Raw genomic sequence first — 17,835 nt, 5'->3', positions numbered from 1 at the left:
CAAAGGGCAAATTTAGAAAACGATTTTGTTGGAACGTGCACTTTTAGCACCTGTAATGGAACGACAGACTTGGGCTGGAAGGGATGCAGACACCCCTTGGGAGAGAGTCTGCTCTGGGGACACGGTCGTTCGCTTGCAGCCCTTGGGGTCCACTTGCCCAGGGACCTAGTGCTGTGCAGGGGAGAAGAAGCCAGGCTCCGGAGCTCTCAGCAATTTCCTTTTCCACAGGGCCTCGATGTCGATGTTTCTTCATGGTCCCTTCTCCTTCCTCTCCCCTCAGTAAAGTCCTGGCCTTGTGTCTGCCACGTGCCCACCTGTCACTGGTGCTGCTCAGGGGGCAGGAGGCCATCTGCCCACCAAGAGTGTGATGACCACCATTCCATCTGACAACTTGCGAACACGCCCCAAGGGATGCTGCTGTGACCTGTCCCTTCATTCATTCATTCATTCATTCATTCAACAAATACCTTTCAAGCATCTCCTCTACTCTGTAGCTGGCACATTGTTTGTGTTGGGATAAAGGACAGGGGAAAAGGAGGTGTCAGCCACAAGTGGCTCGGGCCACCCTGGGGAAGAGAGAGGGGAATCAGGAAACCAGGAGCACCTTCGAGACTGCAGGGGTGTCTGTGTCCCTGGTTTCAGAGGGGGGCTTCGGAGAGAGTGCTGGGGGGAGGCAGGGAGGAAGAACTCTGATCTAATGACTGCCTCCCACGTGACAGGCTAGCATGTGCTGTCTCCGAGCCCCCTGCGTGTGTGGCATCCGTGGTCCCCACTTTGTAAATAAAGAAAATCAGGTGCATGCACAGCTAGCAAGCGGCACAGCTGGTCTAGGTCTGTCTCACTCCTGATCCCAGTGTCTTCCCATCACCACAGGGAGAGAATGGGTCCTTTAGTGCCACCATTCCTTGGGCGATGTTGCCAGAGGCCTCGGGGACAGTGGGAGGCCCCTGGTGAAGCGGGAGGAAAGGGGATGGAAGGGGAGAAGGGGACTGGCTTTGGTAGACTCTACTTTAGGGAGCAGAGAAAGGCACACTCATTCATTCACTCCTCCCTTTATCCACTAGGCAAATCTCTCCCGAGCCCTACGGAGGACCAGGCGCTGTGCTTCGGTGGTGGGGATGTGAGTGAGGAAGACGGACACGGGACTTCTATTCTAGAAGGAGGCGGGCGATCCAGGAGGCTACGCGTTTTGAAGGGGAAGCCAGAGGAGAACCCTAACCTCGACCTGCACCGCTAAGACTGACTTCTGGGAAGGGCTGACGCGTCAGGTAAGAGCTGAAAGAATAAGCATCAGCCTGGTGTGTGCTGGGAAGCGCCTTCCAGAGAGAACCGCGCCGGCAGGTCTGTGGGTGATGAGCCGAAAGAGGGCCAGTGTCATGTATGTGAGGAAAACAGTGCGAGACATGGAGGGAGGCGAGGAGGGACCAGGTCATCCAGGGCCCTTAGAAGGAGCCCAGACTGGACCCTAAGAAAAAAGGGAAGCCGTGAAGACTGTTAATCTCGGGGAGGCCCTGAGCAGTCTGCAGTTTATCCCTTCCCTTGGAAGCCCAGGGCTGCAACCGCCAGGAGAGAGTTGTCCAAGGATTCGTCTAAACTAGGGCAGATGTGGTCAGAGTGAGCGTGTGAGTTCTGTCCTTTTTCCTCATGAACCAAGGAGGTTTCCAACAGGTGCGGTGAGCCGAGTGAGCAGTAAAGCTAGGGCCGAATGCAGGTGGCTTGATCCCAAGGAGGAAACCTCTGGTGCGTGAAGGGCAGACCTGAAGGTCCCCACAAGAGCTTTGGGACGGACGTGCGTGGGCAGGCACCCCCCTCCTGTGGCCAAAAGAGGTACTGCACCCGTGTTCCCAAACAGGCCAGGCTCTAGGTTCTCGCTGGGGAAGCCCAGTGAAATGAAGCTGGGGCTGCAAGGAGCTGTGGACCCCAGGAGGTTCCCACCTGTTTTTTTGTTTGTTTTTTGAGAAACCTGAACAGTGGAGAAAATGTATATATATGCTTAGAAAGAAAATGCTAGAAAGACACTCAGTGTTACCAGTGATTCTGGTATAGGTGACTAAATTTTTCATCGCGTTTATACGTATTTTAAAACTTGGTCATGTATTACTTTTGTTGATAAGAGAACAAAATGTATTTTTTTTTTTTTAAAAAGAGCAGAAGTGACAGAAAAGTGCCCCAAGGGGTTACTGAAGTGGAGGCCAGGTGGCTAGTGCGAGAGCTGAGTGGCTTGGTGAGAAGCTGCTGCCCGGGCAGCCCTGGGCATATCACACCTGTGGAGCACGAGCCACGCTGAGAAGGTCCGTGCTGGGGACCAGGCTTCCTGGAGGCTGTCCTCCTGGCCGTTTCTCTCTAGCTGCGTCCTTCAGCTCACACGCACCCAGCCTCGGGGTCCCTGCCCCTCTGCCTTTCTCGCATGTGCTCATCCTTCTCCCATCAGAGTAGCACCCTCCTGACCTGGTCTCGCAGTGGCCCCAGCCGCCAGGTTCTGGGTGACCTGGAGGTGTATTCCACACGCTCACACTGGAGGGTTCTCTTCTGCCTGGTCTCTGGCTTGTGATGAGGGCTGGGTCTGCTCAGAAACTACAGCCACGCGTGTTCCATCCGTGGGGTCTCTGCCTGGACAACTTTTCTGGCTGGAGACAAGCAGCTCACCTGGCCGGCAGTTCTGGCCACTCTGGTCACCTTCCCAACTCCTCTCTTCTCTCTCCTGCTTGAAACTCTTCTCTGGGGCGGGGCAGCTCCTCGGCCTCCCCTCTAGGAAGTTCCCTGATGCTGGTCTAAGGGACTGGATCTGGAGGGCCAAGGACACAGCCCCCATCATTGCTAGGGTCATTCTTGACTGGAGAAGTTCCCAAGGAGGCTCACTTGTGCCGTGGGAGGGTTACATTGCAAAGAAACTCCTCAGGAGCTTAATTTCAGAAACCTTCTGAAATACGTAAAATATGTTTTTAAAAAAATCAAATAAAACCCCTTCATTATAGAAATTTTCAATCCCACTAAAGAGAATATAATAATACAACGAACTCTCATGTTCCCATCACCTAACCTTCATAGCTATTCATTTACTGCCATTCCTGTTTCCACCACACCTCACCACATTTTGTGTGTGTATGTGTCTGTGGAGTATTTTAAAGTAAATCTCAGACAGTATATTTTTTTTCTGATAGGTAACTCAGTATGTATCTCTAGCAGATAATTAAATTACACTTGACGTTTGGGGGGAATATGTATGATAACAGAATAGTTTAGTGATCTCCTGTACCCATCTCCACCTCCAGTAGACACCCAGCCAATCTCCTTTCATCTGCTCTCCCCTCTCCCACCACAATGGATATTTTTCAAGCAAATCTCAGACATCATTTCACCCATAAAATCGGCAGTATGTGTCTCTAAAACGCTTTTCCTTTTTAAAGCATAACCCCAATATCATTATCACAAATAAAAATTTTAAACAGTAATTCCTTAATATCATCCATGTTCACATTTCCCTGATTTTAAAAAATTTCACAGTTGGTTGTTAGAATCATAATCCAAATAAGGTCTACAGGTTGCATTTGGTTGATAGTCTCTTCAGGTCCACTTCCCTCTTAAAAAATATATTTTTTTAAATCTAGTAATTTGTTGAAGTATTTCAACAGTTTGTCCTTAGAACGGAATGACACAATGCTCGAGCACCAGTTCTGTGCCAGGCACTGTGTTTTGTGCTGGAAATAAAGGCGTGAGCAGATCTGGGGCAAATCACTCTCTCTGGGCTTCAGTACCCGCTTCTTTAACAGAAGAGGATTGGACTAGATGCTCTCTAAAGGCTCCACTCTGATTCACTCGGATCCCCATCTCATCTCTAGGATCCACCGTGTGGGTCTACGCGAACCGCAGTCAAACTTACTCCCAGGGAACCCTCGCCTTGACCCTACCGAGCGGCGCCGGTGGGGGCAGGCCGGGCCGACACCCTACCTTTCTGGGCGGCCGCCCACCTGTCGGGGTGCTAGGAGGTCGAGATAAAACGGGAGGAGCTCGCCCGGACGCCGGAAAATCGCTCTGACCGCTGCAGCGAGCTGTAAAGGCAGAGACCTTGCGCACGGGCCGGCCCTGCCCAACTACACTTTCCACAGCCCTCTGCAGCCAGCCGGTTACCACGGAGACGGGCCGGGATAGTCGGCTCTGAGACTGTCCGTGGTCTGGGCCTCCGGGTGGCCGTATGCAGAACAGCCTCTACCCCCACGGCTTCCAAACGGGCCGGCCACGCGCGCCCGCCACCCAGCCCTTGATTCTGGGGCCCGAGGAGGCAGAGCCGTTTGGTTGGGTCTGGGCCGCCGGGAGGCTGAACTACATTTTCCAGAAGCCTCCGGGCACGCTCACGCGGGGCACCGAAAAGGTAACATCGAGTTGTTGCCAAGAAGACCAGTCCCGGCGTATTTGGGCCCTTGAAGCCCGTGGACAGAGGAGTTGGAGACAGAGAAGAGGGATAGAAGAGAGAATGAGGATGGGAAATTCGTTTAGAAAGCAACATAAAGAGTACACTCCTGTTTAACTTTGTTTCCACCAATGCTCAGGGCCAGCGTGAGCATCGCACAGCCCTCTGGGAAATGCAGATGGCGCTGCCCTAAGGGCCATGGGAAATGTAGTCATTGATTAACAGCCACTACCTCGAGCACCTACAGTAAGGATACGGGATTGAATCCTCCCTGCTTCTCCCTTCTTTTCCACTCAAGCACAATATTTACCTCCCCAATGCGTACAGAATCTCTCCCTTTCTCTTCGTGCCAACCCTCAGTGCTGTATTTCAGACACTCCCTTAAATCTGTTCTCACGGCCACCAAAGTAATTGTCCCTGCTCTCTTAGGGCTCTTACACAGCTAATAGAACCAAGTCCACATTAACCAGCTGGCATGTATATTTGACCTCTCACCTACTGTCTCCCACTAGTCTCCTCATATGTAAGAACCATTCTCTTTAGATTGTTCATCTCATTTGTGATTGACATCTTAAAGCCATTGCCACCATTTTTTAAAAATGCAGAGCACAACTTCTTGCTTTTAACAGTTGCCCCCCCAAAAGGGTGATACATTCCAAGTGTAGCTGGATTTGCAAAATATTCTTGAAAAGTACTTGAAATAGGTTTCTATCAGTAGAAACCAAGTTCCTCATACTTTGATAAAATTAGGATTTTATTTCTCTGAACAAAATATTTCATTACATGATCTGGTTAATTCACACCTAGGTGTTTTCCAGGTCTTGTAAAGTCACACAAAAGATTAAAACAAAAAACAAAACCACGATGGTTCTTGTATGAATGACTTATCACAAAACTCCGGTAGGATTATAAACAGCCTTAATAGATTTTTTTTTTTTTATACAACACTTTGAAAGTCTAAGATCTATACACTTGATCCAAAGAGCTGTAAGCGTGGAGTGAATCTGCCTGAGGCTTTAGAGAAAGGAGGCATACTTTTAAAGGCTATCAGAAAGCCCAGATAAGAATGAACTGTCATGTAAGAAGACAGATGAGGTGTTGCCCACATCAAAGCACCAAGAAACTTTCCTTGTGAAGTGGGAATACTTGGCAGACAGAACATTTCCATTAGCTTTTAACTTCGGTAGGAAGAATGGCCCAGATCATAAACATAGAGAATTATTTAACTGATAAAGCCATTTAGAAGTCACAGTCAAAAATACGTAATCTCTTAACATTCAAAAGCAGAGTTTCCATCTTCCTCATTTATTTAATTTCTTTGGCTTTGGTTTTTAAAATGTAGAATCCTTCATTTCTTGCCTGAGGAAAGAGTACGTTTGTTGAAAAAGCATCAGCCAAGGCCAGGATATTCATGTAGTTCTCAGGAATCAGGTGGGGAAGGCTGAAGTCAAGATCTAGAAGGGCCACAGTTCAGAATGATTTTCTCAAGTGGTACCAATGCAGTTACCTTTTCAATGGGTATCAGGAGCACTGCTCTTTTATTAACTCTTATATGTTCTCAGTTACCAGCAAAGCTCCATCTGTTGTTATAGCAACTTAGCCTACACTTTGGACATAAGGGTCTTCTGGTATTCCAGCAAATGTATAATGATCTCCAGGAGCTTTCCTGAACAATTTTGAGATACGGACATTCAGGTTACAATATAAGTTGTAATTTTCTTTACAACAGAGCTTCAGAATAATACTTGGTCATTTGATTGGTTTCAAGAAATATGATGCTATATATATCTGCAACATACTTGCAAACCATTTTCTGGGTGGTTTAGCTCCAAAAATGGTTATTTGCCCTGCTGTTGTTGCTGTGGTTGTTATTGCTTTACTAGGTTCAGTCTCAAAGGGTGAGACTCTTAGCCAGGTCCACTTGTAGACTCATCTGCCCAGTTACACGAGACAGTGGAAAGAGTGGGGGCATGGGATCCAGTTCTGTCCCTGTCCCTAACTTGCTGAGTCACCTTGAACTAGTCATTTGTCACCCCCCCAAAACCTGCTCCTCCTCTTCCATTAACGCCTCAGTGAACAGCATCTGTGGTAGGCTGAATAACGGCCCGCAAAGACATCAGGCCCCACTCCCGGTAACGTGCACATCCTGTAAATGATACTTTGCTTGGAAAAAGCGTCTTTGCACATGTGACTAAATTAAGGATCTTTAGATGGGGAGATTATCCTGGGCCCTAAATGCAATTATAAGTATCCTTACAAGAATGAGGTAGAGGGAGATTTGAGTCAGATACACAGAGGCGAAGGCAATGTGAAGATGGAGCAGAGAGAGATTTGAAGATGCTGGCCTTGAAGACTGGAGTGATGGAGCCACAAACCAAGGAATGACAGCAGCCACCTCTACACTCGTCCTCCTTCCGATCCAGCCCTCACACTGCGGTCAGAGGGGCTTTTCTACCATGGAGATCCGACCACATCAACCTGCAGTGAACATCCTTCAGTGGCAGCTCAAACCCTGACACCTTGGCCGGGTGTAAGAAGCCCTTCACCATCTGACCACTGGTCCTCTCTCCTCACCCACACGCACACCCACCCACCTCCACTCCCCTCCTCTACACACTCCACCTCACTCACTCAGACACTCTCTCCTCCACACAGCCTTGAGTGACGATCCACTACCGAGTTTCCCACACGTCTGAGCTGTTTCATGCTTCTGTGGCTTTCATGTGCCTTGTCACATCTGTGATACAGAGAAAAGAATTTTAACCATATGCCAGCACACACAGCAAAAATCATTGTGCACTTAGAAAATGGTTCTGTGACACTGTAAATCAGAAGTAGGATTCTAAGAGCAGCCGTCTTATCTTTCCCTCAAAAGCACTGACGGTTGAAACCACTTCCCTAAAATTCCACATTCAACGTACTTGTGTCCCAAATCATGTTTTTCAATGCCATTAAATGTCCATCAATAAAAATATAATATTTCAACATAAATTGTTAGTAATTGTAATATAAAATTGTAATATAAAATTCCCAAATAAATGATTAAGTGGAATATTACGCAGCTGTAAAAAAGAAAAAGGCAGCTCTGTATATAGTTACACAAATCCTCCAAATAAAAAAAGTGAAAAAAGTTGTAAAAAAGTGTGAATAGTTTGCTACTGTTTCCATTAATAAAGCACAATCGTATGTGCACAGGAACGGGGTTTGGGGACAGGGAAGACAGGGAGACTTCTTCACTAAGTGGTCTCTTGTAACCTGTGCACATGTGGCCTCTTAAATTTTAAACATTTTTCTCGATTCAAGGGCTCACAAGGGTTGTACTCTGGCTATGAACATAAATGAAAGCTGCTGGGTTAATTTTTCTATTGAGCTCTTGGATAATCATTAAAAATCAGATAAAAATAATCTCTGTTTTGGAGCTGTAGTCTCAAGATCAATTATTATTATTGCAGCTATTACGTAAAGAAGATTTACTACAGTTTGCATTAACGTAATCTTGTGTTCCTTGCAAAAGTTCCAACTGAGAGCAGGTCAGGCAGAAGGAAATTAACCTGGGCCTAAAATGTGCTCATGGATAATCCAGGCAGTTTACTAAGAGTTGACTGTAGTTCAATCTAAATTTACCAGGGGGGCTTCCCTGGTAGCACAGTGGTTAAGAATCTGCCTGCCAATGCAGGGGACATGGGTTCGATCCCTGGTGCAGGAATATCCCACATGCTGCGCAGCAACTAAGCCTGTGTGCCACAACTGAGCCTGAGCTCTAGAGCCCATCAGCCACAACTACTGAGCCTGTGTGCCGCAACTACTAAGCCTGTGTGCCGCAACTACTGAGCCTGTGTGCCGCAACTACTGAAGCCAGTGCACCTAGAACCCATGCTCCACAACAAAAGAAGCCACCACAATGAGAAGCCCATGCACCACAATGAAGAGTAGCCACTGATCGCCGCAACTACAGAAAGCCCGCGCACAGCAACGAAGACCCAACGCAGCCAAAAATAAATAAATAAAAATAAAATTTAAAAATAAATAAACAAATAAATAATTTACCAGGGAACTGTCATTATCTGCCAACACCACTCTCTCAAGCAGACTGCCCACACAGCTGCATTTCAGCCCTCTTCATTGTTAAGAGTGAAACGCAGCCAAGCATATTTTTCATCTCTTGTGTCTCTACTTTTCTTCCACTCTCAGTTGAAAAGACCTACATCTAACTTTTTTTTTTGGCTGCGCTGGGACTTTGTTGCTGCGGGCAGGCTTTCTCTAGTTGCAGCGAGCAGGGGCTACTCTTCGTTGCGGTACGCGGGCGTCTCATTGCGGTGGCTTCTCTTGTTGCGGAGCACGGGCTCTAGGCACACTGGCTTCAGTAGTTGGGGCACGCAGGCTCAGTAGTTGTGGTTCATGGGCTTAGCTGCTCTGTGGCGTGTGGGATCTTCTGGAACAGGGATGGAACCCATGTCCCCTGAGTTGGCAGGTGGATTCTTAACCACTGCGGCACCAGGGAAGTCCCTACATCTAACTTTTGATCTACTTAATATATTTTCAGGTTGGCTGTATTAAAAAATTCAAAAAGTACAAATTATGAAAGAACAATAATTCATAAGATCACTAAAACAAACTCACTTGTACAATAAGCTATAAACTCACCATATTTGCTTATCCTGAGCATTAAATCTTTTGACTAGTTTTACAAATGGTTGTTATGACAACAAAACATTGTTTTTCCCTGTATTACATGAAATAATATTTAAGAATTAAATTCCCCTGAGATAATAAAAAACATTTTTAGGAGATGTATATGTATTCCATCTTCCAGTGTGATATGGTGTCCAGATATCAAGGACATCTAAATAAAAATAAAATCTTGGAGAGGTTAAATGCTAATATTTTTCAAAAATATCCTAGGCAAATTGTACAGATTAAGGAATGAAAATCACATTTAAACCAATCTACGTGGATTAAACTACTGTTGGTATCACTGGGCTATGACAGTTACAATTCCACAACTTTTATAGTATGACATAATGTGAAAGGGAAAAAAAACCACCTCAGTTTTCCAGCTCTCTGGAGAGATCTGGGGAAAGGAATCAGAATTCAATAACAGGAGTTTCTCAGCTGAACTGAAGACAGAGAATAGATGGTATGAGTCAACTCCCTGGCTGACTGTTACCTTTGGCCAAATAAGGAAAATGTCTTCTACAGCCAAAGGGAGATGAGAACCTTAGTAGGTGGATGGATTTCAGATCTGCACTGAAATTGACTTCATTTGGGATGCGGAAGCGTCTAGGTGAAGGCCGGTTAGGTGATAATTGACATCTCCTCCCGGTCTCTGCTCTCAGACACTGAGTTGATTATGCTTCTTAAATACTTTATGAACTCCATTCTGATCTCTTCTGGGTCATCCTCAAGATTTGAGTGCACCAGCTTCAGCTTGTTCAAGGGTGGCGCTTAAAAAGGAAAATGATGTAATTAGGCATGAACTTTTAGTGAGGGGCTATTTCTAGCTCCAAAGGACCTGAGTCTTTTATATTTTATTTTTAAAAAATATTTATTTATTTATTTGGCTGAGCCGGATCTTAGTTGTGGCACGCAGGATCTAGTTCCCTGACCAGGGATCGAACGTGGGCCCCCTGCATTGGGAGTGAGGAGTCTTAACCACTGGACCACCAGGGAAGTCCCAGGACCTGAGTCTTACAGGAGCCAATTTGTTTAACTTTCCCAAGTCCAAAAATAAAGTTGTGCCTTGCTTGACACAATTTAACAGAGAAAGGTTTCATCACACTGCCACCCGGCAACAGGATCACAGCTCTCCAAGCCACTTCCAGGCCTTCTTTGTTCTTACACCAGAGGAAGGCATTTCTGAATTTTGAGTTGTTTTTTATGATCACTTTGACACCTCTGTAATGGTGTGTGTCACATGCAAATTGGAGCTTAAAGGCAAGTCAGGAAAGAGTGTCCCTAATAGTACCGATGAGTGGCTAAAACCAGGTTTTTTTCCCCTCTTAGTGTCTGCCTACTTTTAAAGTGTCTGCATGCTGGCCTGGATGGTACAGCAGATCTTCCAACCCAGCAGTTCTGATTTACGTGGTAAGAAAAACAAATGTCTAGGACACAGCAGGTGCTCTTTAACTGCACAGGGCTGCTGGTTTCCAAGACACAGGGCAATATACAAATGCCCAGAGCATTTCAGACTACAGCAGAAAGGAGAAGTCCAGGCTCCTTACCCAAAGCCAGGTTTCCTTTGTCACTTCCAGAGCCTGGTTTGTGGTGTGCAATTAACAGACATTGAGTATCCTGTAAAAACTGCTGCTGGACGAAGCAGGAATACCACATCTCAATTTCCTTCAGGTGGCTTGGGATGTCAGCATTGAAGACGATCACCACCCCGTGAGAGTCCTTCATCAGGGCTGGCCAGCAAGACTCGAACCTGCATGGCAGAAAAGGATGCAGCGTGAAGGGTAGGTGGCTCTGGTTTCTGCATTTGTTTTGTTTTTAATTTTTATTGGAGTATAGTTGATTTACACTGTTGTGTTAGTTTCCGCTATACAGCAAAGTGATTCAGTTATACATATACACATATCCACTCTCTTTTAGATTCTTTTCCCATAGAAGTCATTATAGAGTATTGAGTCCCCTGTGCTAATATAGTAGGTCCTTATTAGTTATCTATTTTATACATAGTAGTGTGTATATGTCAATCCCAATCTCCCAATTTATCAGCCGCCCGCCACTTTCCCCCCTGGTAACCATAAGTTTGTTTTTTACATCTGTGACTCTATTTCTGTTTTGTAAATAAGTTCACTCGTACCATTTTTTTTAGATTCCATGTATAAGCAATGGTTCTGGTTTCTAACTGTGGACTCTGAAAATAATGTCTAAGTATTAATCATGAATGGATGACCTCTCACTATATCATAACCCAGTCACTAAAGTTTCAAGAGCAATGCATGTCATCAGTAATTGATGGAGCCCCTAACACATGCTAGGAAGGGCGCTCGCTAGGCCCAAGTCCAAGGTGCCTGGCAGGCAGCTGATTTTTGAATCATTTGATGGAACAAATGCTCTAAAGGAAACGTACTTTGGATCGCCACCACAGTCCCAGAGCTCAAATTCACACTCCGTGCTTTTGTCGTTGCTGGTAACGTGTGGGTTCTCAAATTCCAGGATCCTAAACATAAAAACAAGAGCAGCACCTCTCCTTAGGAAACGTTATACTTTGCGGATGCCACCAGCACCAAAGTCAGGGGTGGGTGATGGTCAGGGACTCCGTGGGACGCGGATTGGTCAGGGCTCACCTCACTCCTTGGGTTGGGTTGTATTCGGTGATGTCAGAAGATTCTGTCAGGAAGTTGGCCAAAACAGTTTTTCCACTCTGTGAAAATGAAGACAGTGAAAGATCGTTGCTGAAGAGCAGAAAAGTAAACCATAAGCAGGCCCTCCAATAGCCAGCTTGGACCCAGGTGGGATGCAGTAGAGGCCACGGCCACCCTGAGATCACCAGGGCAGAGGGCTCTCTCTGGTTGGGTGGGCACAGCCTGCTCTGGGTTGCAGGGAGCACAGATTTCAGTGCTGGCTCTGCCGCTGGGTGACTTTACCTGCTTCCAAGCAGAGGGAATAGCTAGTTCAAAGGCACCAGGCAGGAATGGACGTGGCACATTTAAGGACTAGAAAGGCTGGTAAATTAGAAGAGTAGTAAGGGAGAGGGAGATGTGTATGTGCAGAAATTATTTTGTTGTTGAAGCTAGGTAATGGATACTAGGGTTCACTGTTCTCTCTCCCCTTGTATATGTTTGAGAATTTCCATTTAAAAAAGATATCTATGTTTGTTTTGCTTTTCATAATTCCGAGCATATTGTTGTTACTTGCCTACTTAACAGTTTATGTCTTGGAGAGCTCTCTGTGTCAGTTTACATGGATTTGCCTTATTTTGTTTCACTGCTGCACAAAGTAAGACTGTACCTTAGTTTATTCAGACATTTGCTCATTGATGGGCACCGAGGGTGTTTCCATCTGTTCAATATTGTATAGGACTCACGGGGAACGTGGAGGAGTCTTTAGCTACAGTAGCTTTTGAGAAATGTAATTGCCACACTAAAAGCTGTGCACATTTAAAATTGCAATCCCAGAATACTCCTTTCCCTGAAAGCATTCTAACACTGCATGTTATCAATATTCTAAACTTTTCTCATCCAAACTGATGAGCAAATAAGTGCCATCTGTTTGTTCTGTGTTCTGTGACTGTGCGACTGAGCATCTTTTCATACTTATTGGTCAGTTGTATTTCTTGTACACAGACTTTGCTACATTATCTTGAGTTGCTTCTCTTTTCTTTATTGATTCTTAAACTTTCCTGTATGTTCTACCTATGAATCCTTTCTTTGTCATGCATTTTGCTAATACTTTCCCCTGGCTTTAACTTTGCTGTCATTTCTTTTAAGGCTTCTTCATTTTTGTGTTGTGTTTAAGACCTTCCCTGTCACAAGATTAAAAACATAGCTTTCCATATATTCATCTACTACAGTGGTTCCCAGCAAGTGGTCCCTGGACGACCAGCATCAGCAAAATGCAAATTCTCAGGTCCCTCCCAGACCTACTGAATCAAAACTCTGGGATAGGACCAGCGAGTTGTGCAACTGCCCACCAGGCAATTCTGATGGGTGTTTAAGTTGGAGAGTTATTCATTTACTACTTCCACAGTTGTTCTTTTACACATTTAGCTTTTTGGTCCATCTGAATTTTATTCTTGTGTACGATGTGAAGTACACAGGTAGATTTAATCCCCCGCCATCACCACCCACATGAAAAGCTAATAGTTCCAAGACCAGGTAATAGTTCAGTCTTTCCTCCTGGTTTTCTTGTTCCACAGACATATCTCATTAGGGACAGCCACAGGCACAAAGGAGAGTCATGAGATGTAGGCTCTGATTCCATAACGCCACTCACTACCTTGGGCCTTCGGGCCTTAGTACAACCGGGTCGAGGTCTGGGAACACCGAGTTCACGGTGAAGCCAGCGGCGCACACCAGGATGGGCGCGGTGGGACTGGGCTCCCGGCTCCTGGGCCCCACCCCCGCCCGGGCCCCGTTTGCCGCCCCGCCGGCCCAGGCCTCACCTCGCAGGGCCCCACGAAGAGGATCTTGGCCTTCAGCATCGCGGCCCGCAGCCCGCAGACCCGCCGGAGCCCCAGGCGCTGCCAGAGTTCTCGCCGCCTTCAGGGCGGATCGGAAGCCGCCGCGCCAGCCGCCGCGCCGGTTGGCTGCCTTCGTTCCCATGGAGACGGGAGCGGTCGCGGGGGCCGCCGGGAGTGGGCGGGTTTCTGCCGGGGGTTGGGGACCGGCCGGGCGCCCGAGGGGCTCTGGGGTGGTCTGCCGGCTGCCTGGTGGGCGGCGTGGGTTTCGGGTTGGAGGTGGGCTGCAAGGCAAAGCAAGACGGTAGGAGGGAAGTAAAAAACCCGGATCCAGATTCGCTTGTGAGCGGGGGAGCCCGCAGAGCTCGCGGGGTCCCAAATCTCCTTTATTCCTCCCCGTAACCCCGAGAGCTCAAACGGGCCAAGTAGCTGGTGAGGTGGGGTTAGAACCAGGCATCTGACGCCTATATCACTCTGGCATGATACTGTCCGCATTGAGAACGGATTTATCATATCCCTGGCCCAGTCTAGAAAAGGTCAGGGAGAAAAGGAGTCTCTGTGGTTCACCACTCACCGTCATTTGGATAATCTGGGAGAAACCAAAAGGATGATAATGCCCCGGCCTTGTTCACGGGCGGTGCAGGTGTCTGAACGCATTGCTGCTGAGTTCAGTCACTAGGTCAGTTTTAAATTACGGAGGCGGAGCCGGTCCAGAAATTTGGGTGAGGCCATGAAATTGTATGCTAAGGGTGCCAATACAAAATACGCTAGTCCCCCAAAAGTGCTAGTATAACAACTACAACAAGAACAACAACAAAACCAAAATAAATCCAATACCAAACTGCTTTTTTTTGCAATACAAGGTGAACTGGGACTTCCCTGGTGGCTCAGTGGTTAAGAATCCGCCTGCCAGTGCAGGGGACACGGGTTCATTCCCTGGTCTGGGAAGATCCCACATGCCACGCAGCAACTAAGCCCGTGTGCCACAACTGCTGAGCCTGCGCTGTAGAGCCTGCAAGCCACAACTACTGAAGCCGGCTCGCCTAGAGCCCATGCTCCGCAATAAGAGAAGCCACTGCAATGAGAAGCCCGTGCAGCGCAACGAAGAGTAGCCCCCGCTCGCCGCAACTAGGGAAAGCCCGCGCACAGGAACGAAGACCCAACACAGCCAAAAAAACAAAACAAAACAAAACAAAAAAACAAGGTGGGGGCTTCCCTGGTGGCGCAGTGGTTGAGAGTCTGCCTGCCAATGCAGGGGACACGGGTTCGTGCCCTGGTCTGGGAGGATCCCACATGCCGCGGAGCAACTAGGCCCGTGAGCCACAATTACTGAGCCTGCGCGTCTGGAGCCTGTGCTCCGCAACAAGAGAGGCCGCGACAGTGAGAGGCCCGCGCACCGCGATGAGGAGTGGCCTCCACGTGCCGCAACTGGAGAGAGCCCTCGCACAGAGGCGAAGACCCGACACAGCCATAAAATTAAAATAAATAAATAAGCAAATATGGTTAAGAAAAAAAAAAAAAAAAAAAAAAAAAAAAAAAACAAAAAACAAGGTGAACTGTAAGGAAGAGTCCGCCTTAAGTTCAAGATGTCCTTAACTGATTGATTGAATAAATATCTTTTGAATGCCTGCTGTGTGTTTTTCTAGGTACTGGGGATGTGCCCATACCTCTTGAAGCTTTCGTTCCAGTGGAGTAGATGGATATTAAGTAAACAAGTTAATAAAAAAAGTACTCTCAGGTAGAGACAATTTTAGATATTGGTAAACGCTATGAATAAAAATAAATCACTAAAGAGTTAAAGAGTGTGAAGGAGCCAATTTTGGATGGAGTAGTCAAGGCAACACCTTGGTGCAGAGGTGACATTAAAGCAGAAAACTGAGTAAAGAGAGGGCGCAAATAAAGCATGTGAAAGATCTAGGGTACGAGCAATCCAGCAGAACAGCAAGGGCAAAGACACTGAGGTGGAAATAAACGTGGTATGTTCCAAAAATGGCCCAGAGGGCCTGTGACGCCGGTGCAGGAAGAGTAAGGAAGAGAGTGGTAGGAGATGCTTTTGGAGAGGTTGTATAAGACTTCGGGGATTCATTCTAAGGGTGATTGGAAGCCTGTGCCAGGATTGTATTTGGCTATGTGTCATAGAAACTCCACCACAGCAACTTAACCAAATAAGGGATTTATTATTTTCTCACCTAACAAGGAATCCAAGGATGGGCATACAAGGGCTGATGCAGCTGCCTTCTCCTTACTTTCCTGACGTCTTTTGGCTGCTCCACCTTTGTGTATTTGCTTTCTAGGCAGGAACAAAGGAGAAGAGCAAAGGTCAAAAGATATAGAGTACTACAGACTCCCTTTTCTCAGGAAAACAATGGCTTCCTTAGAATCCCTATCCAGTGATTTCTCCTTCTGTCTCATTGGTTAGAACTGTGTCACGTAACCTCCATAACTGCAAAGGAATCTGGGAAATATAGATTGTAGCTTTGCACATTTCTTTTCCCAAGAAGTGGGGCCCAGAGTGGGAGTGGGGGTGGGGATGGGGAGTTGATATTGGCTAGGAAACTGGCCAGCCAAAAAAGTCATCATGGAAGATTCTGAGCAGTGGATTGACATGATCTGACTTATGTTTAAAAGTGGTCACTGGCTGCCGTGTGGGACAAAGGGGACAAGCGTGGATGCATACATGGCAATTAGGAGGGTATTCAGGTAGCTTAAGAGAGGGATGATGGTGGTTTGGCTAGGGCAGCAGTGGAGGTTGGATCTGGGACACATTTTGAAGGTAGAGGTAGCAGGAGTTGCTGATGGATTAGATGTAAGGGAAAGAGGAGTTAAGGATGAGTCCCAGGACATTGACTTATGAATGTCATTATTCATTGACATGAATAATGTTTGCCATTTCCAGACTTGGGAAGACTGGGTCAGGGTTTGTGGTGGGAGATTAAGAGTTCTATTTTGGTTATGTTAGTTTTGAGATACCTGCTAGTTGTTGAGGTAGAAATGGGATATAAGATTCTGTACCTGATGTGTGAGGTGAGGACTAGAGCTATAAGTCTGGACGAGATACCAGTCAGCATGTGGAATGCCATTAAAGCCAGGGACTAGATGAGAACATGTAGGGGGTAAGTGTTGGCAGAGAAGATAAGTGTAGACAGATAGTGCCCTGGGACACTCTGCTCTTTAGAGGAGAATCTAGCAAAGAAAGCTGAAAAGGAACGTCCAGAGAGGCAGGAAGGAAACTAGGAGAGTATGGCATCATGCAAGCCAAGTCAGGATGGTGTTGCAAGACAGGGAGTGATCCATTTTGTCAGATGCTTCCAAGAGATCCAGAGAAGTCAAGGAAGGTGAAGAATCAACCATCAGATGTGGTGGAGGTCATTGATCATTTTTTAAAAATACTTTTCACTTACTATCTTTAAACACATGACCACACATACATATAGCTTTGTAAAAATGGCTAAATATGATCATGCGTTTACTTTCTTTTGGTGCAATCTCCTTTTTCTTTTTTGTTTGGCTCCCTTACCTCGCCCTTGACCTCTCCCTTTCCCTCTTTACCGCTTGAAGTTTTCATTCTAGTGAAGAGACAGACAGTGAGTAAACTCCCAACGGAGAGGCTATGATTACAACCTGGGGTGCATCATTCAATATTTTTCTCCATACATCTCATAAATCCCCATTCTACAAGGCTCTAAATACATAGAGATCTGTAACAGGTTGCTAAAAGGTGACTCTATCCAGTTTTGGCTGAGGCTTTAAAGGCTGACAATAGGTGTTGCGTGTCTCCCAGAGTCTAGTCCCTTTCTGTAGAACTTAAGCACATCACCTGGAAGTTATCAAAGAGTCATGAAATTGAAGAGGGAGAGAGGGAGAATTTCTTTGAAGAGCGTGCTGTTTGCTCATCTTGGGTCAAGTGAGACATGAGTCTTCAGAGAACTTGTATCCCCTGGCATTTGGGGAGGCCCCTGTTTTCACAATGCACCTTTGAAGAGTATGTGCTTGAATCCTTAGATTGGGGTTCTGGAGGAAGAGGAGTGATGCATTCTCAGTTGATGAAAAATGAAGATGGAGTGGAAATAATCTGGATGGAGGGGCTTTGTATTTTGGGTGTGAACTAATTTGACTGAAATAACAAAACTATATTCCAGTGTGAAGGTTGACAGTCTAGAGATGGTACGGCAGCGCAAAAATGGCCTCATGCACCAGGTTCTTTACACCTTTTTTTCTCTGCTGTCCTAAGGTTTAGTCTTTGTCCTCATGCTTGTTACCTCATAGTCACAAGATGGCTGCTGTGCCTCCAGGCATCATGCCT

General features: G+C 46.5%; 1 protein-coding gene across 3 annotated transcripts; it reads right to left on the bottom strand.

Moving 5' to 3' along the window:
• Positions 1–5,106: 5,106 nt before the first annotated feature.
• Positions 5,107–13,655, bottom strand: IFT22 (intraflagellar transport 22). Of its 3 annotated transcripts, XR_009497555.1 has the most exons (7): positions 13,518–13,655; positions 11,701–11,777; positions 11,484–11,573; positions 10,630–10,832; positions 9,576–9,852; positions 7,040–7,145; positions 5,108–6,886 (listed from the first exon to the last, which is right to left on the bottom strand). XR_009497555.1 is itself a non-coding variant. In XM_059896698.1 (5 exons), exons 1-5 carry the CDS (start codon positions 13,554–13,556, stop codon positions 9,704–9,706), a joined length of 558 nt encoding a protein of 185 aa, XP_059752681.1. In that variant the 5' UTR covers positions 13,557–13,655; the 3' UTR covers positions 7,170–9,703. The 3 variants fall into 3 exon arrangements, 1 of the variants encoding a protein (XP_059752681.1); XR_009497554.1 differs by having other exon boundaries at positions 5,107–7,145; XM_059896698.1 differs by lacking the exons at positions 5,108–6,886; positions 7,040–7,145 and having other exon boundaries at positions 7,170–9,852.
• Positions 13,656–17,835: the final 4,180 nt, after the last annotated feature.

Source organism: Balaenoptera ricei, chromosome 15, assembly GCF_028023285.1.
Source record: "Balaenoptera ricei isolate mBalRic1 chromosome 15, mBalRic1.hap2, whole genome shotgun sequence".
In the NCBI taxonomy this organism is placed as follows: Eukaryota; Metazoa; Chordata; class Mammalia; order Artiodactyla; family Balaenopteridae; genus Balaenoptera; species Balaenoptera ricei.
Note: the sequence above shows the minus strand (reverse complement) of the source record. Positions and strands in the feature narration are given on the sequence as shown.

What these genes read in the sequence shown, in the direction of transcription:
- IFT22 (XM_059896698.1), bottom strand. Translation starts at nt 13,556, where the DNA reads ATGCTGAAGGCCAAGATCCTCTTCGTGGGGCCCTGCGAG. An exon ending in GACTGTGGTGGCGATCCAAA is followed by an intron (nt 10,833 to 11,483) that starts GTACGTTTCCTT and finishes TCTGCCATGCAG; the next exon opens with GTTCGAGTCTTGCTGGCCAG. An exon ending in CAAAGGAAACCTGGCTTTGG is followed by an intron (nt 9,853 to 10,629) that starts GTAAGGAGCCTG and finishes TTCCTTTTTAAG; the next exon opens with CGCCACCCTTGAACAAGCTG.